Source organism: Pseudophryne corroboree, chromosome 5 (genome assembly GCF_028390025.1).
Source record: "Pseudophryne corroboree isolate aPseCor3 chromosome 5, aPseCor3.hap2, whole genome shotgun sequence".
In the NCBI taxonomy this organism is placed as follows: Eukaryota; Metazoa; Chordata; class Amphibia; order Anura; family Myobatrachidae; genus Pseudophryne; species Pseudophryne corroboree.
Window position 1 is genome coordinate 630,381,645 of NC_086448.1, and position 26,544 is coordinate 630,408,188.

A 26,544-nucleotide genomic window follows, 5' to 3' on the forward strand; every position below is an offset into this window, starting at 1 on the left:
CGAGGAAGTGGTCTCTCACGGGTACGTTCTCTCATTCCTGAGACACTTCCCCCACAGAAGTTATTTTACATAGGTCCTCTATCAGACTTGAGCATGGCTCTGGCCCTCCATTCAGTCTCTGCTGCACTCACTGTTAGTAATCCTGGTCCCTTTGACACAGCGAGGGTCGGGTTTTTACCCTACTCTTTTCTTGGTTCAGAAACCCAACTGGTCTATACTCAAGCTCAAGTCACTGAACAAGTTTATCTGAGTGCCCAGGTTTAGTATGAAAACCCTCCATTTTATTGTCCTAGCAATGGAGCCTGGGGACTTTATGGTGTGTCTGGTCATTCAGGTTGCTTAACTACATGTGCCTATAGCGCCCTCTCCAACAGTTTCTCTGGTTTGCTGTCTTTCAGCAACATTTCCAATTTTGAGCATTGCCTTCTGTTCCTTTTACTGGTCCTCGGGTCTTTATCAAAATCATAGCTGTTATGGCGGCCCAGCTGCGCCGTCAGAGGGTCCTTATACTCTACACCCAGAAGTCTTCCAACTCCTAGTGGACAAATGGGGCCTAATGGACGTGGACCTCATGGCCTCACGATACAACCACAAGGTTCCAGTGTATGGGTCTAGAACAAGAGACCCAGATGCAGCCTTATTGGACGCCCTGATGGTTTTCCATAAGGTCTCCCTTCTTCCCAGAGTTCTTTGCAAATTTAAGCACGAAGAGGACATCGTCCTGTTCATAGCGCTGGCCTGGCCCAGGCACCATTGGTCCACTGATTTGCAGAGTCTCCCCATAGACGCTCTCCCTTTCCACTTCCTCTACAACCAGAGCTGCTGTCCCAAGGCCCCTGTCTGCACCCCGGACCCAGCTTGCCTGTCTTTGACAGCGTGGCTCTTCCTCCTAAGGTCCAGAGGTTTCTCCTGCTTCACGATTCAAACCATGCTCAGGGCTCGGAAGCCAGCCTTATCCCGTCTCTATTACCATGGTGGCATACCTACTTCCAATGGTGTTCTGGTAGGCACTATGACCCTCTGGTTTTTTGAGTTACCTGTGTACTTGCCTTTCTCCAAGCTGGATTGGATATCTGTCTCCGCATGGCATCTCTGAAAGTGCACGTTTCTGCTCCGTTAGTCTGTTTCCAGTGAAGAATTGTGCCACTGCCTGATGTTCGTACCTTTCTAAAAAATGCGTTTTGTATTCAACCTCCCTTTGTCCCTCCAGTTTGCTCTGTAGAATTTGTCAGTGGTTCTCCAGGCACTTTAGGAGCCCCCGTTTGAACCTCTAGACTCAGTGGACCTCAAATGGCTGACGGCAAAAATTATTTTTCTTCTGGCTATTGCCTCTGTTCAAAGGGTGTCTGATTTAGGTACGCTCTCCTGTTGCTCCCCCTTCCTAATCTTTCATTGGGACAGAGCTGTCCTTCGATTCCGACCTGACTACCCCCCAAGGTGGTGTTCAGTTTCCACCTTAACATGGAAATTGCGTTTCCGATCTCCTTGGATGTGGTTCATGCTCTTTGGATCGTACCAGCTACATCAGGAAAACTGATTCCCTCTTTGTCTTCTATGGCTTCCATTAGAGGGGCTGGCCAGCTAACAAGCAGACCCTGGCCAGATGGCTTCGCATGACTATCTCACAGGCTTATACGCAGGCTGACCTTCCTATTCTTTGCCCATTCTACATGTTCTTTGGGTCTTTTGTGGGCAGCCTGCCATGGCGCATCTGCTGACAAACTGTGCAAGTTGGCCACGTGGTCTTCTGTCCACACCTTAGGTTCTATGCCTTTGATACTTTTGCTTCTCAGGATGCTTCATTTGGTTGACTGGTTCTACTTGCGACTCAGGAGTGTCCCCTTCCTTGAACAACTGCTTTGGGACATCCCCAATTTGTCTCCCTGTGGAGACTATGGACCCTGATGAAGAAAATAAGGGGGGGGGGGGGGAAAGGACCAGAGCATCCTGGGAGCGCTAAAAGGTTTAATTGTTTGATGCCTGGTCCTAAGCCACCACCTACACCCCAATTTCTCTCCCTGTAGATCCTATGGACCTCGAAGAAAAAGAGTTAACAAAGGTAAGCGTTGTGTTTGGAGAAAGGAGAACACTGCATTCCAGCATAAAAACCGCATACAATCTGTGGGTTTGGGCTTGTTTTGTTGCATCTGGCCCAGGACGACTTGGCATCATTGACGGGACAATAAATTCTGAATTATACCAGAATATTCTAAAGGAAATTGTCAGGACCTCTGTCTATCTCAAGAGAACATGGTTCATGCAGCAAGACAATGGGGGTAATTCAGAGTTGATCGCAGCAGCATATTTGTCAGCAGTTGGGCAAAACCGTGTGCACTGCAGGGGGGAGCAGATCCAACATTTGCAGAGAGAGTTAGATTTGGGTGGGTTATTTTGTTTCCGTACAGGTTATATACTGGCTGCTTTATTTTTATACTGCAATTTAGATTTCAGTTTGAACACACCAATCCCGAATCTAACACTCTCTGCACGTTATATCTGCCCCCCCCCCCCCCCCCCGCAGTGCACATGGTTTTGCCCAACTGCTAACAAATTTGCTGCTGCGATCAATTCTGAATTAGACCCAATGACCCAAAGCACACAAGTCATTCGACCAAAGAATGGTTAATAAAGAATAAATTAAAAGTTTTGGAATGGCCAAGTACACCTCAATCGAATCTAAATGTTGTGGAAGGACCTGAAGTGAGCAGTTCATGGGAGTGAGCCCACCAACATAAAAGTTCAAGCTGTTTTGTACAGAGGAATGGGATAAAATTCCTCAAAGGCGATGTGCAGGATTAGTCAACAATTACTGAAAACATTTACATACAGTTATTGCTGCACAAGGGGGTCATACCAGATACTGAAAGCAAAGGTTAACATACTTTTGCCACTTACAGATATGTGATATTGGATCAGTTTTCTCAATAACAAAAAGAAGTCTATTATTTTTGTTTTTGTTTTTTTAAGTCTCACGTGCTTGATTTGGTTCTCTTTATTTACTTTTAGGACTTAGTGTGGAAATCTGAGGTAGTTTGAGGCCAAATTTCAGCTGAAATATAGAAAATTCTGAAGGGTTCACAAACTTTCAAGCACCACGGTAGTTGCCTTGTTGAAATATCTTTCTGGTGTATGGGCAGCTTTAGGTTTATAGTAGTGTGTGTTATGAGTAGAATTTGTATGTAACGTAATTTGTGTGTTCAGGATTATTATTGTTATTAACCGTTTCTTATATAGCGCAGCAAATTCCGCTGCGCTATACTATTGGAAACAATTATTAAACAAAACTGGGTAATAACAGTCCTAGCGGTAGGAAGGCCCTGCTCGCAAGCTTACAATCTATAAGATTGTTTTAATACAGCCACGAAACCTTTCATAGCCTGCACTGCTGCCACCTTGTGCTATAAAATACCTTGTCCGTAATGGGGTAGATTCAGCTCTGTTCAGTGACTACGATGGGGCAGCCAGTTACATCGCTCATTTGCCCTTGCAACCTGTAGAGCTGTGCAGGAAAGTTAGCGCTTTTTGGCAGCTTTAATATACGGTGATAAGCACAGATGTGAATTGAATCTCCCCCAGTGTTTTTTACAGTTCTACTCTAGCAACTACTTTATACTATTACCCAACTCAAAATAATATTAGTAGTAGTGAGTTTCATTATTTTATTTTTTTACATTAATGATTGAGTTAACAAAATTGAATCCTTCTCATATTAAAACTGAAAAATTGCTGTGTATTAGAAATCTTGATCAACCATGTTTTAATGCTTTCTAACATTACCAATCCAAAGTTATTAAAATATGATATATTTTACATCTTTCAATAAAACCAATTTTTTACTGCTTGTTATTCATATTACCGTATATACTCGAGTATAAGTCGACCCGAATATAAGCCGAGGCACCTAATTTTACCACAAATACCTGGGAAAACTTATTGACTTGAGTATAAGCCCAGGGTGGGATATGCAGCTCTACCCGTACACCATACTTGCCTACCTGACCCTCTCCATGAGGGAGAAAATGCTCTGTTCCTGGACTTTCCTGGTAATGTATGATTGCCATCACCTGTGGTGAGCTAGTTAATTGATAAGAAAGGTGTTTCACCACAGGTGATGGCAATCATACATTACCAGGAAAGTCCAGGAACAGAGCATTTTCTCCCTCATGGAGAGGGTCAGGTAGGCAAGTATGCCGTACACAGACCTCATAGTGCCAGATGTGCCAGGTGTGCCCCACAGTGCCAGGTGTGCCCCACAGTGCCAGGTGTGCCAGATATGCCCCACAGTGCCAGATGTGCCAGATATGCCCCACAGTGCCAGATACTTACCCTCCGTCGCTCCCGCGCTGTCTTCTGAAGGAGGGACACGGAGAGCGCAGCGCGCGGCTCTCCTGTGTCCCTCCTGCGTCTCTGGCGGCAGCGGCGTGTGTTAAAAGAAGTGCCGGTTTGTGCACTTCCTTTAACACACACACGCCGCTGCCGCCGGAGATGCAGGAGGGACACAGGAGAACCGCGCGCTGTGCTCTCCGTGTCCCTCCTAACGCTGACTCGAGTATAAGCCGAGGTGGCTTTTTCAGCACAAAAAAAAGTGCTGAAAAAGTCGGCTTATACTCTAGTATATACAGTACCTCTGAATATATGTAAACAGGCCAACATATATTAAAGCATTTAAAGCAGGCATTCCAAACCACGGTCCTCAAGGCACACTAAAGAGGGGTACACACGGAGAGATCCGTGCTTAAAATCTAAGCAATCTTGCTAGATTGCTTAGATTTTAAGCACGGATCTGCCGTGTATATGCCCTCCAGCGATGGGGCCGCGCATCGCTATCGCCGATGCTAGATTGAGCCTGCATGCAGGCTCAATCTAGCGGGTCGCACACTTCACCGTTGTGTGAAGTGAGCGGCCCCCCGTCGGCTTTCCCCCTCGCTCAGCACATCGCGCTGTGCTGAGCGGTCTGTGTTAAGATCGCTCAGCACACATCTCTCCCGTGAGTACCCCCCTTTACAGTGCAGGTTTTAGTGATATCCAGGCTTCAGCATAGGTGACTTAATTAGTAGCTCAGTTATTTTGATTTAACCATCTGTGCTGCAACCTGGATATCACTAAAACTTGCACTGTTGGTGTGCCTTGAGGACCGTGGTTGGGAATGCCTGATTTAAAGCATAGGTCTGCAAACTCGGTCCTCATTACCCCACACAGTGCATGTTTTGCAGGTCTCCTCACAGAATCACAAGTGAAATAATTAACTCCACCTGCGGACCTTTTAAAATGTCTGTGAGTAATTAATTCACCTGTGCACCTGCTGGGTTACCTGCAAAACATGCACTGTGGTGGGGTAATGAGGACCGAGTTTGCAGACCTATGATTTAAAGTATACTTGGAGATAGGTTAAATTGAAAATAAGCATGTTAGTTGTGGTTTTCTCCTATCCTACAGCATATTTAGGGGAGGAGTTTGTAGAGTTTTAGCTGATGCTAGATTTAGTACCTCTCTGATCATGTTCAACATCCCACCCTCCCTATTTCTCTGTGTATGTGATTTTACTGCATTGGTTCAACTCACTCATGAAGGCCACAAGCAACAAGAATGTGCAATAATACCAGGGGGATTCTCCTGTAATAGTTTTTATTTTCTCTGACGTCCTAGTGGATGCTGGGAACTCCGTAAGGACCATGGGGAATAGCGGGCTCCGAAGGAGGCTGGGCACTCTAGAAAGATTTATGACTACCTGGTGTGCACTGGCTCCTCCCACTATGACCCTCCTCCAAGCCTCAGTTAGATTTTGTGCCCGGCCGAGGTTGGATGCACACTAGGGGCTCTCCTGAGCCTTTAGAAAGAAAGTATAGAAATTAGGTTTTTTATTTTCAGTGAGACCTGCTGGCAACAGGCTCACTGCAGCGAGGGACTAAGGGGAGAAGAAGCGAACCTGCCTGCTTGCAGCCAGCTTGGGCTTCTTAGGCTACTGGACACCATTAGCTCCAGAGGGATCGACCGCAGGCCCAGCCTTGGTGTTCGGTCCCGGAGCCGCGCCGCCGTCCCCCTTACAGAGCCAGAAGCAAGAAGAGGTCCGGAAAATCGGCGGCAGAAGACATCAGTCTTCACCAAGGTAGCGCACAGCACTGCAGCTGTGAGCCATTGCTCCTCACACACACTTCACACTCCGGTCACTGAGGGTGCAGGGCGCTGGGGGGGGGGGGGGGCGCCCTGAGAAGCAATATAAACACCTTGGCTGGCAAAAATACCACAATATATAGCCCCAGAGGCTATATATGTGGAAAATACCCCTGCCAGAATATAGGAAAAAGCGGGAGAATAGTCCGCGGAAAAGGGGCGGAGCTATCTCCTTCAGCACACTGGCGCCATTTTCCCTCACAGCTCCGCTGGAAGGAAGCTCCCTGGCTCTCCCCTGCAGTCTACACTACAGAAAAGGGTAAAAAAGAGAGGGGGGGCACTAAATTTAGGCGCAGTATACATTTATATAGAAAAAGCAGCTATAGGGGACATAACTCGGTTAGTCCCTGCATTATATAGCGCTCTGGTGTGTGCTGGCATACTCTCACTCTGTCCCCCCAAAGGGCTTTTGTGGGTCCTGTCCTCTGTTGGAGCATTCCCTGTGTGTGTGCGGTGTGTCGGTACGGCTGTGTCGACATGTTTGATGAGGATAATGATGTGGAGACGGAGCAGATGCCTTTAGAAGGGATGTCACCCCCTGCGGGGCAGACACCTGAGTGGATGAGCTTATGGGAAAGAGAGAGAGAGATACATCTGCACACTTGATAATCTAACTTAAAGATTTAATAGATTTATAAAACCCCAATGTACGTGTGTCTTAGATTAGACTTTAGGCCTCTTTGGGGGTGCGACCCTATTACAACCAAGAAATGACAACGTATACAAAAAGGCTAAAGAAGTGGTTGTTGAGTTGGGTGCACTTACATTCACAGTGGTCAGAATTTATTTATTTATGGTCAATACGTTAGGAAACACACAGATTGCACAGACCCCACTGCATCTTTACACTAGATGCAGTAATTACAAGAAAGCTGGGTTAAGATGACAGATATTCATCAAGTATAACCAGGGGCGTTTATACCCTATCTAGTTTTTGTCCTGAGTGGCTCATGATTCACACAGAAATTAATTATACTAGTTGCAGGAGTTATTGTGGTGATCCCACTTTTTAGAATCTATCTCACTTAACTTTCTTTTCTTCACCACGTATATGTTTGTATATGTCACATTTTTAACCTCTATATTTTGCTGTATGTGTCCCATGACAAGGACCCTCTGAATATTAATAGAAGCAATAAAAGCTACGTTTTAATTTTGATAATCAATTCAACAAAATTGACATAGTGCACCCAACTCAACAACCACTTCTTTAGCCTTTTTGTATGGATGAGCTTATGGAAAGAAATGAGTGCACGTATAGACTCCTTACATAAGAAATTTGACGACATGCCAAATGTGGGACAGCCGACTTCTCAGCTCGTGCCTGTCCAGGCGTCTCAAAGGTCATCAGGGGCTCTGAAACGCCCGCTACCTCAGACCGCAGACCCAGATGTCGAGACTGATACTGACACCAGTGTCGACGACGATGAGTCTAACCTGATGCCCACTAAGGCCGTTCACTGCATGATTGAGGCAATGAAAGAGGTGTTACACATTTCTGATATAAATACAGGTACCCCTAAAAAGGGTATTATGTTTGGGGAGAAAAAACTACCCGTAGTTTTTCCCCCATCAGATGAATTAAATGAAGTGTGTGAAGAAGCGTGGGCTTTCCCTGATAAAAAATTGGTAATTCCTAAGAAGGTACTAATGGCGTTCCCTTTCCCGCCAGAGGATAGGTCACGTTGGGAAACACCTCCTAGGGTGGATAAAGCGCTCACACGTTTGTCTAAAAAGGTGGCACTACCGTCTCCGGATACGGCCGCCCTCAAGGAACCTGCTGATAGAAAGCAGGAGGCGATCCTGAAGTCTGTATACACACACTCAGGCATTATACTTAGACCAGCTATTGCGTCAGCATGGATGTGCAGTGCTGCTGCCGCGTGGTCAGATCAACTGTCAGAAAATATTGACACACTAGACAGAGACACGATCCTGTTAACCATAGACCATATCAAAGACTCAGTCTTATATATGAGAGATGCACAGAGGGAAATCTGCCGGCTGGCATCTAAAGTAAGTGCATTGTCCATTTCTGCTAGGAGAGGCTTATGGACTCGCCAGTGGACAGGAGATGCAGATTCTAAAAGGCACATGGAAGTTTTGCCTTATAAGGGTGAGGAATTATTTGGGGATGGTCTCTCGGACCTAGTTTCCACAGCAACGTCTGGGAAGTCGGCATTTTTACCCCATGTCCCCTCACAGCCTAAGAAGGCGCCGTTTTATCAGGTTCAGTCCTTTCGGACCCAGAAAAACAAGCGTGGAAAAGGCGGGTCTTTTCTGTCCAGAGGCAGAGGTAGGGGAAAAAGGCTGCAACAAACAGCAGGTTCCCAGGAGCAAAAGTCCTCCCCCGCTTCTTCTTCCAAGTCCGCCGCATGACGGTGGGGCTCCACAGGCGGAGCCAGGTACGGTGGGGGGCCGCCTCAAGAATTTCAGCGGTCAGTGGGCTCGCTCACAGGTGGATCCCTGGATCCTTCAAATAGTATCTCAGGAGTACAAACTGGAATTCGAGGCGTCTCCACCCCACCGGTTCCTAAAATCTGCCTTGCCGATTGCTCCCTCAGACAGGGAGGCGGTGCTAGCGGCAATTCACAAGCTGTATTCCCAGCAGGTGATAATCAAGGTACCCCTACTTCAACAAGGCCGGGGTTACTATTCCACACTATTTGTGGTGCCGAAACCGGACGGTTCGTTGAGACCCATTTTAAATTTGAAATCCTTGAACACATACATAAAAAAATTCAAGTTCAAGATGGAATCGCTCAGGGCGGTTATTGCAAGCCTGGACGAGGGGGATTACATGGTATCCCTGGACATCAAGGATGCTTACTTGCATGTCCCCATTTACCATCCTCACCAGGAGTACCTCAGATTTGTGGTACAGGATTGCCATTACCAATTCCAGACGCTGCCGTTTGGACTGTCCACGGCACCGAGGGTATTTACCAAGGTTATGGCGGAAATGATGATACTCCTTCGAAAAAAGGGATTTTTAATTATCCCGTACTTGGACGATCTCCTAATAAAGGCGAGATCCAAGGAACAGTTGTTGGTGGGAGTAGCACTATCTCAGGAAGTGCTGCACCAGCACGGCTCGATTCTGAATATCCCAAAGTCACAGCTGGTTCCGACGACACGGCTACTGTTCCTGGGTATGATTCTGGATACAGTCCAGAAAAAAGTGTTTCTCCCGGAGGAGAAAGCCAGGGAGTTGTCATCTCTAGTCAGAGACCTCCTGAAACCGAAACAGGTATCGGTGCATCACTGCACGCGGGTCCTGGGAAAGATGGTAGCTTCTTACGAAGCAATTCCCTTCGGCAGGTTCCATGCCAGAATCTTTCAGTGGGACCTATTGGACAAATGGTCCGGATCGCATCTTCAGATGCATCGCTTAATAACCCTGTCTCCAAGAACCAGGGTGTCTCTACTGTGGTGGCTGCAGAGTGCCCATCTTTTAGAGGGCCGCAGGTTCGGCATACAGGACTGGGTCCTGGTGACCACGGATGCCAGCCTTCGAGGCTGGGGGGCAGTCACACGGGGAAGAAACTTCCAAGGACTATGGTCGAGTCAGGAGACTTCCCTTCACATAAATATTCTGGAACTAAGGGCCATTTACAATGCCCTAAGTCAAGCAAAATCCCTGCTCCTACACCAGCCGGTGCTGATCCAGTCAGACAACATCACGGCAGTCGCCCATGTAAATCGACAGGGAGGCACAAGAAGCAGGATGGCAATGGCAAAAGCCACAAGAATTCTCCGATGGGCGGAGAATCATGTACTAGCACTGTCAGCAGTGTTCATTCCGGGAGTGGACAACTGGGAAGCAGATTTCCTCAGCAGACACGACCTCCACCCGGGAGAGTGGGGACTTCATCCAGAAGTCTTCCAGATGCTGGTAAACCGTTGGGAAAAACCACAGGTGGACATGATGGCGTCCCGCCTCAACAAAAAGTTAAAAAGATATTGCGCCAGGTCAAGGGACCCTCAGGCGATAGCTGTGGACGCTCTAGTGACACCGTGGGTGTACCAGTCGGTTTATGTGTTCCCTCCTCTGCCTCTCATACCAAAGGTATTGAGAATAATAAGAAAGCGAGGAGTAAACACAATTCTCGTGGTTCCGGATTGGCCAAGACGAGCGTGGTACCCGGAACTTCAAGAGATGATCTCAGAGGACCCGTGGCCTCTGCCGCTCAGACAGGACCTGCTACAGCAGGGGCCCTGTCTGTTCCAAGACTTACCGCGGCTGCGTTTGACGGCATGGCGGTTGAACGCCGGATCCTGAAGGAAAAGGGTATTCCGGAAGAAGTCATTCCTACGCTTATTAAAGCCAGGAAAGATGTTACGGCAAATCATTATCACCGCATATGGCGGAAATATGTTGCATGGTGCGAGGCCAAAAAGGCCCCAACAGAGGAATTTCAACTAGGTCGATTTCTGCATTTCCTGCAAGCAGGAGTGAATATGGGCCTAAAACTAGGCTCCATTAAAGTACAGATCTCGGCTCTGTCGATTTTTCTTTCAAAAAGAACTAGCTTCAGTACCTGAAGTTCAGACATTTGTGAAAGGAGTGCTGCATATTCAGCCCCCGTTTGTGCCTCCTGTGGCACCTTGGGATCTCAACGTGGTGTTGAGTTTCTTAAAATCACATTGGTTTGAGCCACTAAAAACCGTGGATCTAAAATATCTCACGTGGAAAGTGGTCATGTTATTGGCCTTGGCTTCAGCCAGGCGAGTGTCAGAATTGGCGGCTTTATCATGTAAAAGCCCTTATCTGATTTTCCATATGGATAGGGCAGAATTGAGGACTCGTCCCCAGTTTCTCCCTAAGGTGGTGTCAGCGTTTCACCTGAACCAGCCTATTGTGGTGCCTGCGGCTACTAGGGATTTGGAGGACTCCAAGTTGCTAGACGTTGTCAGGGCCCTGAAAATATATGTTTCCAGGACGGCTGGAGTCAGAAAATCTGACTCGCTGTTTATCCTGTATGCACCCAACAAGCTGGGTGCTCCTGCTTCTAAGCAGACTATTGCTCGCTGGATTTGTAGTACAATTCAGCTTGCACATTCTGTGAATGCCCATTCCACAAGGAAGGTGGGCTCATCTTGGGCGGCTGCCCGAGGGGTCTCGGCTTTACAACTTTGCCGAGCAGCTACTTGGTCAGGGGCAAACACGTTTGCAAAATTCTACAAATTTGATACCCTGGCTGAGGAGGACCTGGAGTTCTCTCATTCGGTGCTGCAGAGTCATCCGCACTCTCCCGCCCGTTTAGGAGCTTTGGTATAATCCCCATGGTCCTTACGGAGTTCCCAGCATCCACTAGGACGTCAGAGAAAATAAGAATTTACTCACCGGTAATTCTGTTTCTCGTAGTCCGTAGTGGATGCTGGGCGCCCATCCCAAGTGCGGATTGTCTGCAATACTTGTAAATAGTTATTGCTAACTAAAGGGTTATTGTTGAGCCATCTGTTGAGAGGCTCAGTTGTTTTCATACTGTCAAACTGGATATAGTATCACGAGTTGTACGGTGTGATTGGTGTGGCTGGTATGAGTCTTACCCGGGATTCAAAATCCTTCCTTATTATGTCAGCTCGTCCGGGCACAGTGTCCTAACTGAGGCTTGGAGGAGGGTCATAGTGGGAGGAGCCAGTGCACACCAGGTAGTCATAAATCTTTCTAGAGTGCCCAGCCTCCTTCGGAGCCCGCTATTCCCCATGGTCCTTACGGAGTTCCCAGCATCCACTACGGACTACGAGAAATAGAATTACCGGTGAGTAAATTCTTATTTTAAAAGTTATGGTCACAGCGTATTTAAAAAACAAAAAAAAAAACCCAGCTAACCCTGGTTAGAGTTGAGCCAGTGTTAATTTCTAACAATATTCTAGCTATCTTTTATTTATAAAGTGCAATGTTCTTAGCAGAGACTAAAAAAATGATTATAAACTGATTACAAAACAAATGAGAACTGCCCTCCCCATTGTGGCTTCTAATACTAAATAAGAACAATGTGATTTCTGGTTATAGGGCTTTTCCACTTTTAAACAAATGACCCTAAGGGGGGAATTCAATTGGGTGCTGTAAATTAACCGCCGTTAGTCCTCACGTGTACCCTCGATCTTGCCATTTTCTCGCTGACTTTTCCTCGCATTCCAGGAACGATTCATGTGTGGGTTAATCCCCACTAATTGAATAGGCCCGGTGTTGACAATTAGTATGTGTCATAATTTTGAAAGTTGTACAAATGTGTAATCTTAATGCTTCCTTAGGTGGACATTTAATCCAGCTGTATTGACCAAAGCAAATGTCGTTCGGAGTGGGGACTCTGCTCAAGGTGCAGAGGGAGGAACCTCGCAGTTTCAAGTGGGGGATCTTGTACAAATATGTTACGACCTAGAGAGAATAAAACTACTTCAGAGAGGCCATGGAGAATGGGCTGAAGCTATGCTTCCTGTAAGTTTCCTTAGTTAGATGACGTTTTTACCTGTGAAATTAATAAAAAAAATTCTATCCCTAAAAGGGTCCATGAAGGGTACATTTCAACTTAACTACATTTTTGTAATATGTTAATTTCTTCATTATTTCTTCCTTTTTTTTTTTTTTTTTTTTAAATAGGTGTGATAATTAATCCTAACCTCTACATTTCTGTCATGGGAATTAGAATATTGGTTCCTATATTAATTTTCCCTTATACTCTCATTGGGCTTTTCAATTCACATTAAAAATTGTGGATTACTGACAAAACTGTTGTAACATAATTTGAACATATGACTATTAAATATTAACAATCCCTTTAAATATCATTAGGCACTTAAATATTTGACAGTACTCATCTGAATCTGTGGTGATAAAGACTGTTCCCCTTCAATACTTCATGACAGCCTTACAATGGGGTAACTATAGGCAGATACAGAAGAAAAACTCTAATGGCTGTTATATAATGTGGCTTCTCCTCTTTCCCTGTGTCTGTTCCTGTTTGTAAGCTAAGTAGGTTGGAGTCTCTTACAGCTATTGCTGGTGATATTCTCATTCAGAAAGGGATTCCTCTGATATAGCTTAAGTCTCCTCTTAAGGATTTTGGTGAAGTTCAAGAAAAAAAAAAAACCCTACACAGTCAAAAGATTTATCCATATACAGTAGAATAAAGCCATATACACACACACACACACACACACACACACACACACACACACACACACACACACACACACACACACACACACACACATATAGTTTAATATTGTTTAAAAATATCAAGTATAATTGATTCCTAGAAATCACCTTTAGAATAAGTCATACTTGCCTACCTGACCCTCTCCATGAGGGAGAAACTGCTCTGTTCCTGGACTTTCCTGGTAATGTATGATTGCCATCACCTGTGGTGAGCTAGTTAATTGATAAGAAAGGTGTTTCATCACAGGAGATGGCAATCATACATTACCAGGAAAGTCCAGGAAGAGAGCATTTTCTCCCTCAGTGAGAGGGTCAGGTAGGCAAGTATGGAATAAGTGTATCATTGGTTTAAATGTCTTGTATTTTATGACCAAATGTGTTAATTTTTTTAGACTTTAGGTAAAGTTGGAAGAGTACAACAGATTTATTCTGACAGTGATCTAAAGGTGGAAGTTTGTGGAACCTCTTGGACATATAACCCAACTGCTGTTTCCAAAGTTGCTTCTGTTGGATCAGCGATAAGTAGCGCGACCGGGGGTAGGTTTAACATTTTTTTTGTCGTATCCGATGTAAGCTGTTAATTGCTAAAAGTTTAGCTCATGAAACCCATAGGCACTGCGAGAATGGTAGGAATAGCTGTATGCTCTTTGATTAAGTGTTCTGGTAACGTAATCTGCATGTGTTATGACACCGTTATTATTTTGGTTCCATAGAGAGATTGTCGCAGCTTTTAAAGAAACTGTTTGAAACACAAGAATCTGGAGATCTTAATGAAGAACTGGTGAAAGCTGCCGCTAATGGAGATGTAGCCAAGGTGGAGGACTTGCTGAAGAGGCAGGATGTTGATGTAAGGAATTTCACAATTATAATACTCTTGGTGATTTGCGCAAAGAGCTGGTGTTCCGCCCATTTCTCTGGCACCTCTTGACCACCACTTTTGCATAAACTGTGACATTGAGGTACCATAATAGGAAGTGATATGCTCATCCGCACATTGGAACTGATTCAGATGTAGTTTGGAGATACAATCGTTGCTGCTTACATGGAAGCAGCAGCAATGCACTAGTATGGTAATATAGCAGATGCCTCCTGCTTGCATTAGTGATCCGTGCTGTGTCCTAGGATGCAGCATCAAATCACCTGTGACACCATCGGTCATTGGAGGTCGGGGAAGCCTGCCGCCACTGTTCCTACCAAGAGGCCAGAAAATCTGTCTTCCGATGATTCTGGCCTTGGCATTTTCCCCAAAACGGAGCCAAAACGCCCCCCCAAATGGCACCATACTTTCAATCACTGAGTCTGCAGCCGTAGTAACCTAGTATTATAGTTGGTGAGGTTGAAAAAAAGACAAAGTCCATCGGATTCAACCTGTATTATAAAATGTTATTTCATTTAAATGCTGTATCCTTGGATATTTATCTAATCCATTTTTAAACTTATTGACTGAGTCCACCATTACTACCTTCTCTGGCAGAGAATTCCAAATCCTTACTGCTCTTACTGTGAAGAACCCTTTCCTCCGTTCTGTATGAAATCTTTTCTCTTCTAACCTCAGGGGGTGTCCACATGTTCTGTGTAGCATTTTTTTTGATAAACGGATCATTTTATAAGTCCTTGTATTGTCCCTTTATGTATTTATAAATATTAATAATGTCCCCTCTCATCCGCCTCTTTTCCAGTATAAACCTATCTAACCTTGTAAGTCTTTCCTCATAATTCAGCGCCTCTGACCACTTAACCAGTTTGGTCGATCACCTCTGAACCCTTTTAAGTGCGAAGATATCCTTTTTGTAGTGCGGTGCCCAGAACTGTACACAACATTCCAGGTGTGGACGTACCAATGGTTAATACAGTGGCAGGATTACACTCTCATCCCTTGTCTCCATTCCCCATTTTATGCATGCTAACACCTTATTTGCTTTTGTTGCTGCATTTTGACATTGCATACTGCTTCCACTGACACAGGACCCATAATGCACATGCGCAGTACGGGTAAGGCGCATGTACAAATTACCGAATATCGGTACATTGCGCTATATGTCACTCCTCCAACCACATCTGAATTCTTTGCTGCTTATTAAGCACTGGCTTAAGCCTCATAATGGGGTCCAATAGGATTGTTTGTAATGTTTTAGATCATTCAGTATTTTACGTTATTCTTTAAGATGTTCTTGTTTTCAAACAGTTGATGTGAATTTGAATGTGATTGCTTTATTTTGTGCACTTCTTACATGTTCATTACACATATCCACTCAATGTATTTCCAGGTTAATGGTCAGTGTGCTGGACACACAGCCATGCAAGCGGCCAGTCAGAATGGACATGTAGACATTTTGAAATTACTTCTGAAACAAAATGTAGATGTGGAAGCCGAGGTAAAAGAACTTAAGGAGAATAAAACAATTCCAATGAAAAGTGCATTATTTTTATTTTGCGGTTAGCACCTTATTTGACAATGACTATTTAAAAAAAAAAAAACATAAATGTATTTTATTTTATTTGTCAATATTTTAGCGAAAATGAAATATGCTTACAGGCTGTCGGGGATCTCTCCAGGGTCCATATGTCCCCGTTGTAACATTAACATCCCCCTGTAGTAGCAGTAGGTTCCTCAATGTCATTCTAGTGTCCATAGGCCCCCCTGTAGTAGCAGTAGATGCCTCAGTATCATTCTAGTGTCCATAGACCCCCTCGTAGTAGCAGATGCCTCAGTATCATTCTAGTGTCCATAGCCCCCCTGTAGTTAGCAGTAGATGCCTCAGTATCATTCTAGTGTCCATAGGCCCCCCTGTAGTAGCAGTAGATGCCTCAGTATCATTCTAGTGTCCATAGAACCCCTGTAGTTAGCAGTAGATGCCTCAGTGTCATTCTAGTGTCCATAGACCCCCTGTAGTTAGCAGTAGATGCCTCAGTGTCATTCTAGTGTCCATAGACCCCCTGTAGTTAGCAGTAGATGCCTCAGTGTCATTCTAGTGTCCATAGGCCCCCCTGTAGTAGCAGTAGATGCCTAGGTGTCATTCTAGTGTCCATAGGCCCCCCTGTAGTAGCAGTAGATGCCTAGGTGTCATTCTAGTGTCCATAGGCCCCCCTGTAGTAGCAGTAGATGCCTCGGTGTCATTCTAGTGTCCATAGGCCCCCTTGTAGTAGCAATAGATGCCTAGGTGTCATTCTAGTGTCCATAGGCCCCCCCTGTGGAATTTCCACCCACCCTAGTGTCCTTAGGTCCTCCCCACACTGGCAATAAATCTCTCTTCCAAACCACCTGTCCTTCACGTATAGCACAACAGAGTGGGATTGGGGATTGGTGGTCATTCCCCTAGCTGATCTCTGCTCTTGGTATAGTGCTTAGTTTCCTCTCGTTGCACTTGAATTTTACTTGTGCATGTAAATTGCTGGAGAATGGAGGATGATGACACTGTTGTATGGGGATGTGACCATGTCAGTGAAAGTCCATTTGGCCTCGTTCGTATCAGTGTGACCATTCCAGTTACATTGTTAATATACAGATATGTCCTTATACATCTTTTGATGCAGTCACACAAAACAGCCCCTTTCGGCACGCCAGGTCGCATGAGAATCTTCTAGTGCTGGGCGTCTTTTTTTTTTTTTGCCAAAGAGGCGTCTTAGTTGCAACGCAATGTATCTAGGACGCACGAGGAGACTGAGCTGATTAATCTGATATGACACTTTTATATCTATGCACAAAATGCTACAATGTAGCAGACGCAGCTTGTTCTCCAATATAAGTTCTGTTCTGCTCCGTATACAGACTCGGTCACACACAAGATACAAGTGTCGTATAGCAAATTAATCAGCACAGTCTCCTCGTGCATCCTAGATGCTTTGCATTGCGAATAAAATGCATTTACGGCCACACACAAAAAAAAAGGCCTCCCAACATTAGCACAGTTGCATGGAAACTGGTGGCTCTCTCACACCAGACATCTCGCGCTACATGGCGTAGTGAGGCTGGATGTATGAGGTCACATCTGTGCATTGCCATTATAATATCTTATAATTTTATCCATAGATAAAGTGTTTACAAATGTGCTAAAAATTAAGATTTGAGACAGATGGGGTGTGTGGTGATAGAAGAAAAAAGGAAGGAAGAAGTAGTGCTGTTATCTATTGCAACCAATCCTATATGTAATCTATTCAGTACACCTCACTTGGTGTAACGATAAAGACAGTTGATTTTAATATGCAAAATATATTCCTGCAAAACTAATGCTTTATTTCTGCATGTACTTGTGATTTTTTTCCCATTTATTTGATAATCACAAGCCTTTCAAAATAGTCTTACTTATGTGAGAGAAGTCCTCTAGATATACTACATCTGTTTGAAAGCCTTGAGCTGGTGAGACAATAAATATGATGTTTATATGATAACTGAGGTCCATGGAACATGCTAGGATACATTTATGAACTATGACCCATAGATATTAGTCACATTATCTTCCATTTTTTTAAAATTGTTTTATTGAGATGACCATTAGAATTTGATTGTTTGCTGTGGGTTAAAGAGGCGCATTAATTTTTATTTACTTTTCTTTAGCAATCAATCTGGAGGGCACTGCGGTAATTCGCTTCAGGGTAGAGGACCATAGGGGTAGGGAGGGCTGGACTGCACACCTTAATTCTAAACATAAGAGGTGCTACCTTTATGAAACTTGTAGTGCAACTCAGATAAAATGCAGGTGCACACTCTAAGCACTAAGAACACTGTGTTCATAGTGCTTAGCGTGTGCACCTACATTTTTAATTTTTTCAGGGTAGAGGCCAGCCAGAAGTATAGCCACTAAAAGGTTAAGGGAAAAGTTCTGCATCCATCTATTCCCTCCCACTTGCATGAGACCTTAGTTTGTTTCTTGTTTAGTACATTGTTGGGCAATAAGCCCTCCAGCTGTTGTGGGAGTACACATCCCAGTGTGCCCTGCAACAATTAATGCTTTCAGGTCATGCTAAAACTGTCAGTGCATGCTGGAATGTGTAGTTCAACAGCAGCTAGAGGTGCGCTTATTGCCAACTCCTACACTAAAAAATAAACACCCATGTTTAAGGCAGGCATTTTCCTTAGTCCTATTTCTCCTTCATCCACTAGGTGACACTGGAGAATCTTTACGTGGGGTATAGATTTTGAACCAGTGGGAGCCTGGCACTTTAAATTGTTTAGAATAGTGACTGGCTCCTCCCCTCTATGTACCCCCTACAGACCAGTTTGAAAAATGTGCCCGAGGGAGCCGGTCCTCACTCTAGGCTTCTCCAGAGATTTTTCTATTTTAAGAAGCTGAGGACAGACAGGCCCACCACGGGAGCTGAAGGTGGGACTCTGGCACAGCTTTCTTTAGTCTGCAGCCAAAGCTCCCGGCTACAAGGACAACAGTCCTGAAGGTAATTCCTTAGAAGCTGCATGCAGCGTCCGGTAAGGTCCCCACAGCCTGTGATCAGCCGGTTCAGCTTGGCAGGGGGTGAGTATAGCCCGGAGCTCTGACTAGCAGAGTCTCCAGGAGACACACTTCCTAGGGGGCACCCTCCCCAGCGCTGGTAGGGCATCCGGTTAGACACAGCGGTACTACAGCACCCGCCACTGCACTGTAAATCTACACTGAGCAGTTTTGAATTTTGTGCTTGGAGGCGGGGGGCATCTCCTTTCCTGGCGTTGCAGCGTCATTACACGCGGCTGCGTACAGTGTCATTCTTGCAGTGGGGCTGGCGTCCTGTCCACGAGTTAGCGGCCATGTTCTCACTCACCACTCACTGGTAGCGTGAGTTACAGGGGAGATAGAGAAGGGATGTAAATTTAGTTATATAAATACAGAAACGCCTGTTGTAGTTGCAGTGTTCTGTAGCTATTGTTATAGGGCGGCTGTGACTGGCCCTCTCCTCTATACCTCCCCTTCTCTAAAGATCTTTTCTGTTTATTTGTGTGTGAGAGTGTGTGGTTTGACTTTGACAAGATGACAGGCAGGAGCACTTCTTCAAAGGCTTCACAGGCACTAGATGCCTGTAAGAAGTGCTCTGCCAAATTCACACAACAAACTGATGGTTCTTTGTACTATGATGCATGTAAGTCAGCAAACCCAGTGGAAAGTACTGCCACTATGCAGGACCCCACTCCTACTTGGTTAGCTCAGCTGGCTGGGGTCATGTCTGATCTGTGCGGAACTGGCTGCTTCTCGTAAGGATAGAGAAGCATCCAGGTCCTAGGTTTCGTTACCCGAACTAGATTGGGCGCAAAGTTTAGCCAAATCAGTAGAGGGGTTAAGAAAAACTGTGGGGGCGTCTAAATCCCCCACTTCCTTTTCAACGCAGACTGTCTCAAAAAAGAGACCATTTCCAGCGTTGGGAGAAGTTGAACTGGACTCAGACACTGAATTAATTCAGGATGACGCGGAGATTGAGTCTGAGGGGTTAGACGCTCTCATACGAGCAGTGCGCCAGGTTTTACAGATTTCGGATTCTGATCCGACTCTACCGCAACCTTGTTTTTTTTTTTACAAAAAAACAACGGAGTACTGTTTATTTTCCTGTGTCTGCAGAAATAGATAACCATTTTGTTTTAGCATGGATGCACCCTGGTAAGAATTTTCAGGTAACCCGCAGGATTTTGCTTACCTATACTTTTCCAGAGGACAGTAGAACAAAATGGGAAAATCCCCCTCTGGTAGACCCATCTTTATCTAGATTATCAAAAAAGACTATCCTACCTGTTGCCAGTGCTACCTTGTTAAAGGAGCAGGCTGATCGTAGGTTGGAAAATATTTGAAAGTCCATATCCACAGCAGCAGGGGTACTTCTTCGACCTGCCATGGTGGGTCTTCGGGTTAATAAGGCTATAGAGTCCTGGGCAGAGCAATTCATAGGGTTCCAATCGGGTCTCTCTACAGATCAATTGATTACACTGGCAGAACATATTGGAGAATCTGCTGTTTACTTAGGTGAAGCATCCAATGATGCCGTAACCATTGGATCCAAGATAGCGGCATTATCTATTTCGGCACATCGAGCGCTCTGGCTTAGGCAATGGCAAGCGGATGCTGAATCCAAAAAGGCGGTAGAGGCAATACCGTTTAATGATGAGATCCTGTTTCGTCAAGAACTGGATACCCTGATCTCCAAAGTCACTGGTGGTAAGTCGACCTATCTTCCCTCTGCAGCTCCAACTCCCAGGAAGACTTATTCTGGTCCATCCTTCCGGTCCTTTAGAGTCCCATCAAAATTCAGAGGATGTGGCATAGAAGGAAACACCTCTTTTAGAGGTAACAGAGGCCGAGGTCATGCGGCAACCACACCTTCCTTACAACAGGAACTTAAGCCTGCCGCTAAGCCCACAACATGACGGGCTACCCTCCCTCCTGGGGGATGCCAGGGTGGGAGCTCGTTTACCGAATTTCAAACAAGTTTGGTCGGAAACCTGCACAGGTGCCTTGGTAAGAGAGATCATTGTCCACGGTTACAGACTAGATTTTCAGTTCAAGTCTCCGAGGAGATTTTTTATAACAGGTTTACTAGTTTCACAGGAACGTCAAGATTCCCTTCTCCAGTCCCCCTCCACCAGCAAAAACTGGGATTTTATTCCAGTTTATTCGTAGTACCGAAACCGGATGGCTCGGTGAGACCCATCCTGAATTTGAAGGATCTCAATCCCTTTTTGAGAGTATTCAAATTGAAGATGGAGTACCTGCGCTCTGTGATAACCAGTCTAGAAGCGGGGGGCTTTCTTGTGTCAATAGGACGCTTATCTCCATATACCAATTTGGCCTCTGCATCAGAATTTTTCTCAGGTTTGCGGTAAAGATTTACATTTTCAATTCCAAGTCTTGCCTTTCGGTCTTTCTTCAGCGCCTTGAGTCTTTACAAAGGTAATGGCAGTGATGATGGCATGATCTCAAGGGGTGAATGTTGTTCCCTACTTGGACGATCTACTCCTAAAGGCCCCGTCAGAAGTAAAGTTGGTAAACGACATGAGAATAGCCCAGACTTTTCCTGTAAGACACGGCTGGATCATCAGTGTCCAAAAGTCTCACAATCGACTCAGCAGATTCAATTCCTATGCGGCAGAGGAATTTTCTTCCTCAGGACAACATTCAGTCCATTCAGGAGTTGGTTTGTCTGGTCCTACAGTATCGCAGAGTATCGATTCATCTGTGTATTCGATTACTAGGAAAGATGGTAGCTGCCTTCGAGGCAGTACAATACGGCAGATTCCACTACCGGCCATTTCAACTATATCTCCTTTCCCAGTGATCAGGTTCACATCTTTCCATGGATCAGATAACTCAGCTATGACCCAGGACACTTCTGCTACTGCTTTGGTGGCTGAACACGACAAATCTGTCCAAGGGGGAAAACCTTTGTTGTCACAGATTGGGTGCTCCTCACAACAGATGCCAGTCTCCGCGGATGGGGAGCGGTGACTCTGGATTGCCAATTCTAGGGCATCTGGACTCCACAGGAACGGACTCTACCTATCAGTATGCTAGAACTTCGGGCTGCCTACAATGCTCTCCTATTACAGGGACGTGCAATATGCGTGCAGTCAGACAACGCCACAGTAGTGGCATACATAAATCTGCAGGGTGGAACCCGCAGCAGGGCAGCTATGAAGGAGGTAACCAAGATTCTGTTATGGGCCGAAAGGTATGCAGTAGCAATATCAGCAGTGTTCGTACCAGGAGTGGAGAACTGGGAGGCCGATTACTTAAGTCGCCAAGATATGCATCTGAGTGAATGGGAATTGCATCCCCAAGGTTTTCAGCAACTGGTAAATCGATGGGGACTTCCGCAGATAGATCTCATGGCGTCCAGAAGGAACCACAAACTTCCTCGGTATTGCTCTTGCACCAGGGATCCCGCGGCAGAAGCAGTGGATGCACTTGACTGTTCCTTGGAATATCCAGTTTGTGTATCTTTTTTCCTCCATTTCCTCTGTTACCGCGTCTACTCAAGCAGATCTAACGAGAAAGGACAGGGTCCTACTAGTTATCCCTACGATGCTGAGTGCTAGAAAGGAGGTGTCTTCATATGGAAAGCATACATCTCATGGTGTGAGCAGTGTCCGTTTTCTGCTACTTCTTTTGCACTGGCTAAGCTTCTCCTTTTCCTCCCAGGCTGGTTTCTTCATCTGGGTTGAGCATTGGATCTCTCAAAGTTCAAGTCTCTACCCTTTCGATTCCCCCCCCCCCCCCCCCCCCCCAGAAAAAAATGGCCTTACTCTTGGATGTACAGACCTTCCTTCAGGGGGTTATCCGCCTTAAACCTCCATTTATCCCTCCTACAGCTCCTTGGGATCTGGATACGGTTCTAACCTTTTTACAGTCATCTTTATTTGAACCACTGGAATCGGTGGAGTTGGAATTTCTTACGTGGAAAGTAGTTTTACTTCTGGCCCTGGCTTCGGCACGGAGTGTTTCCGAATTAGGAGCTCTGTTGTGCCGTCCTCCATATTTAATATTTCATGAGGACAGAGCGGAACTCTGCACTCATAGGTGCTGTCTACCTCAGCATTTCACATTAATCAACCTATTGTGGTCCTGGTGCTATCAGGCGATAATCCTTCTTCAAGATCACTGGATGTAATTCGGGCACTACGTGTTTATGTCAAGCCAACAGCTGACTTACGCAAAACTGATACTCTCTTCATTCTGTATGATGCTGCCAGGCCTGGTTGGCCAGCTTCAAATCAAATTTTGGCTCGTTGGATCAAATTTACCATTAGGCAAGCTTATCGCGCAGCTTTTCTTTCTCCACTGAGTTCGGTTTCAGCCCACTCCACTAGATACGTTGGTTCTACCTGGGCGGCTGCTAGAAGAGTTTCTCTGACACAGTTGTGTAGAGCAGCAACGTGGTCTGGGAAACATACGTTTATCAAATTATACAAATTTGATACCTTTGCAGCTTCTGCTTCTCAGCTTGGCCGAGTGGTGCTTCTGGACTACTGTTTCTGTATTTCACCTCCTCCTCTGTTCGAGTATGTTGATCCGTCTCCTCTCGGGCTCAGTTTTCAAACTGGTAGGGGGGTGGGGGGCATAGAGTGGAGGAGCCAGTCACTATTCTAAACAATTTAAAGTGCCAGGCTCCCACTGGTCCACCATCTATAACCAACCGTAAAGATCCTCCAGTGTCCCCTGTGGAATCTGAGAAATGGATTTACCGGTAAGTACCAAAATCCCGTTTTTATTTGATTTATTTTAATTGTTTTGCCAGGCAGAGCGGCTGATTGGCTTACTTTATGAGGTCCCACAGTCAGTTACCGCAGTGTTCCCCAGATTGGATGCCTGAGGATATTGGATCTTTGTACTCACTGTAAAATCCCTTCCTTGTAATCTATCTGGGGAACACTGTGATTCATCCCTGTCTTATTATTTCTACATGTTATGGTTTTCTGGTTTGTGTTATTCTTTGATTAGCCATTCGGCTTAGTTATTCAAAAACTGAGGTCTTATGGAGGTGGGATGGGTTAGAGGTGGGAGGAGCTTTCACCTAACATTTTAGTGCATATACTGGCCAGCCCTCTACCCCGCAGTCAATTACTGCAGTGTCCCTAGATGGATTGCGAAGAAGGTATTGTACAGTGAGTACATAAATCCATTTTTTTAAGAATAGGTTCTGAATAGTGAATGTAAAAACTCCATCTTTTTTCCACTGTGTTTAGTACAGTGACAGTCCCCTTCGTAAAAGGTTCAGCCTGTCTGACAGCACCTCAGTGCTGTAATGTTTGTACATGTACTGCCGACTCTGTTGTTGCAAACTTATAGTAGCCAAAACAAGGGCAGCACGGTCATATTGTCTACTTCAAATGACAACTTTGTTTAAAAATGTAATTGGCATCCATCGGCGGTATGTAATGGAGTCCGAGATCGCCGTAGGGCGGAATGCCAGCTGATCTCAGACATTTTTTAAAAGGGACAATCCCTTACAAGGCATCTTAGACTCCATTACATCCCGCCACACTTTGTTTAAAAAAAAAAAAAGAAATCTGTTTAGCGGCTTAATTTAAAAATGTGTTACATTTACTACATTTTTAATCTTATCTGTAAATTTTTGTTTCAGTGCATATTGCTCTGCTTACTGACAATAAACTTTACTTCCACAGGATAAAGATGGTGACCGGGCAGTCCATCATGCAGCCTTCGGTGATGAGGGTTCTGTGATCGAGGTGTTACACAGAGGTGGTGCAGATTTAAATGCTCGTAACAAGCGTAGACAGACTCCGCTCCATATTGCTGTAAACAAAGGTCACTTGCAAGTTGTTAAAACCTTATTGGACTTTGGCTGTCATCCTAGTCTGCAGGTAAAATGTTTATGTACTCTATAAAAACGAATCCTTGAGCCTCAGCACAGATTGTCATGATCTTACATTATGCATTAGAACACTGTTACCTAAGCAAGGTCTGGTTGTTATTAATGCAACAACTAATCATTTGAGATGTCACCCATTTTCTTGTATGATTGGTGTTTTGATATTTCGTTTTGCTTGGCGAGGACAGTTCAGGATGTTTCTGAAGCTTTAAAAGCTTGATCATTCCCAGTTTGCTAATGCCTGGGATGTAGTATCAATGTCATTATTGAACATGTCTGCATCTGCAGAATGCAGTGAAATGTTGAAATTCTGCAGTGACCAGAGGGTTAGGCTAAGAGAGTGTTAGGGGGTTAGATAGCAATGCCCACCTCAGGAAGCAGTAATATAAACATAATCTGCTGGGGACTATAGAAGAGGCTCACACGTACAGTAATACGGAGCAAAAGGCTTTATTTATTATACAGATGCTCCTCACTTAATAGCCTACTTGTTTAACAACCGCTTGGACTTCCGACCAGATCTCTGACCAGCTGGAAATTGCATTTTAACCATTTTTATAATTTTTGCTGATTGTATTTTGATGTTCTGTAATGCCGTACAGTATGTAAGAGTTATGCAAAGTAAAACAAAGTTATCAAGTTGGAGTTTCCTTTAGAATTTTTCTTTATTCAGATTAAATAAAAACTATTACCTGTATTAAGTATTCGGCTCCTCACTTAACTCCCCTAGTCATGGGAATGGAACTCGGTCATTAAGTGAGGAACATCTGTAATAAAAAATACAGCAAATTATACTCGCTAGTTATTCATTTTCTTTTCAATAATGTGGTTTCTTACTCCAGTACTCCATTATAGTTCTTACAATAGAATGTAGCCAAGCAGTAGGGAGGGCTACAAAGAATAGTAAAAAAAATTAAACAAAACACATTATGCTGCATAATTGTTTAAGTGGCTATATGGAGTGCTTTTCTCACAAACTAGAGATGGGCATGCACATAACGACGGAACCAGGTGAAATGCTGCACTCTGCAGCAAGACATCGCTAGCAACATCCCCAGTCGGCCCTGGAACTACAAGCTATTCAGAATCTGGCATGTCAGGCATTTAGCCGCATCTCCACTTATGGCATAGTGGGTGCAACTGGGCGCTCGCATATAGGATAAATGTTCCATGGGCATGTAGATAATATTTTTCAGCAAGAATAGGGCTGGGCGTAAATGCACACCGATAGTGATGACGGCGACCCCCCTCAAGCGGATACAGGACAGTGGGTGCGGATGCATGTATCTGACCAACTCTGAATACAAAGGCAATTAAATATTTTGAACCTGACCCATAGTGATTTCTCCCATAAAGCCTAGCATATGCATTTTTTTTTTCTGTCGCAGGAAAATTAAATTGGCTCTCAGCACCACTTTATTTTCAAATAATTTGAAAAAAGAGGTTTTTGTTCAGTAGTGCCGGTAACTCCTCAACCCTTCTGGCAGAAGTAAATGCCACTAGAAAACTACTTTTCTCTGACGTCCTAGTGGATGCTGGGGACTCCGTAAGGACCATGGGGAATAGCGGCTCCGCAGGAGACTGGGCACAAAAGTAAAGCTTTAGAACTACCTGGTGTGCACTGGCTCCTCCCCCCATGACCCTCCTCCAAGCCTCAGTTAGATTTTTGTGCCCGAACGAGAAGGGTGCACACTAGGTGGCTCTCCTGAGCTGCTTAGTGAAAAGTTTAGTTTTAGGTTTTTTATGTTCACTGCATCGAGGGACTAAGGGGAGAAGAAGCGAACTCACCTGCGTGCAGAGTGGATTGGGCTTCTTAGGCTACTGGACATTAGCTCCAGAGGGACCGATCACAGGCCCAGCCATGGATAGGTCCCAGAGCCGCGCCGCCGGCCTCCTTACAGAGCCAG

The 26,544-nt window shown here is 45.0% G+C and overlaps 1 protein-coding gene across 2 annotated transcripts in view; it reads left to right on the forward strand.

The window, feature by feature from the left end:
• The window catches only part of MIB1 (MIB E3 ubiquitin protein ligase 1), a 216,298-nt gene that overhangs the window by 85,775 nt on the left and 103,979 nt on the right, over positions 1-26,544 (forward strand). For both annotated transcript variants that reach the window (XM_063923579.1, XM_063923577.1), the window contains exons 7-11: positions 12,433-12,616; positions 13,729-13,873; positions 14,050-14,183; positions 15,604-15,711; positions 24,432-24,629. In XM_063923579.1, coding sequence (XP_063779649.1) covers positions 12,433-12,616; positions 13,729-13,873; positions 14,050-14,183; positions 15,604-15,711; positions 24,432-24,629 — 769 coding nt within the window. The remainder of the gene's footprint in view (positions 1-12,432; positions 12,617-13,728; positions 13,874-14,049; positions 14,184-15,603; positions 15,712-24,431; positions 24,630-26,544) is intronic.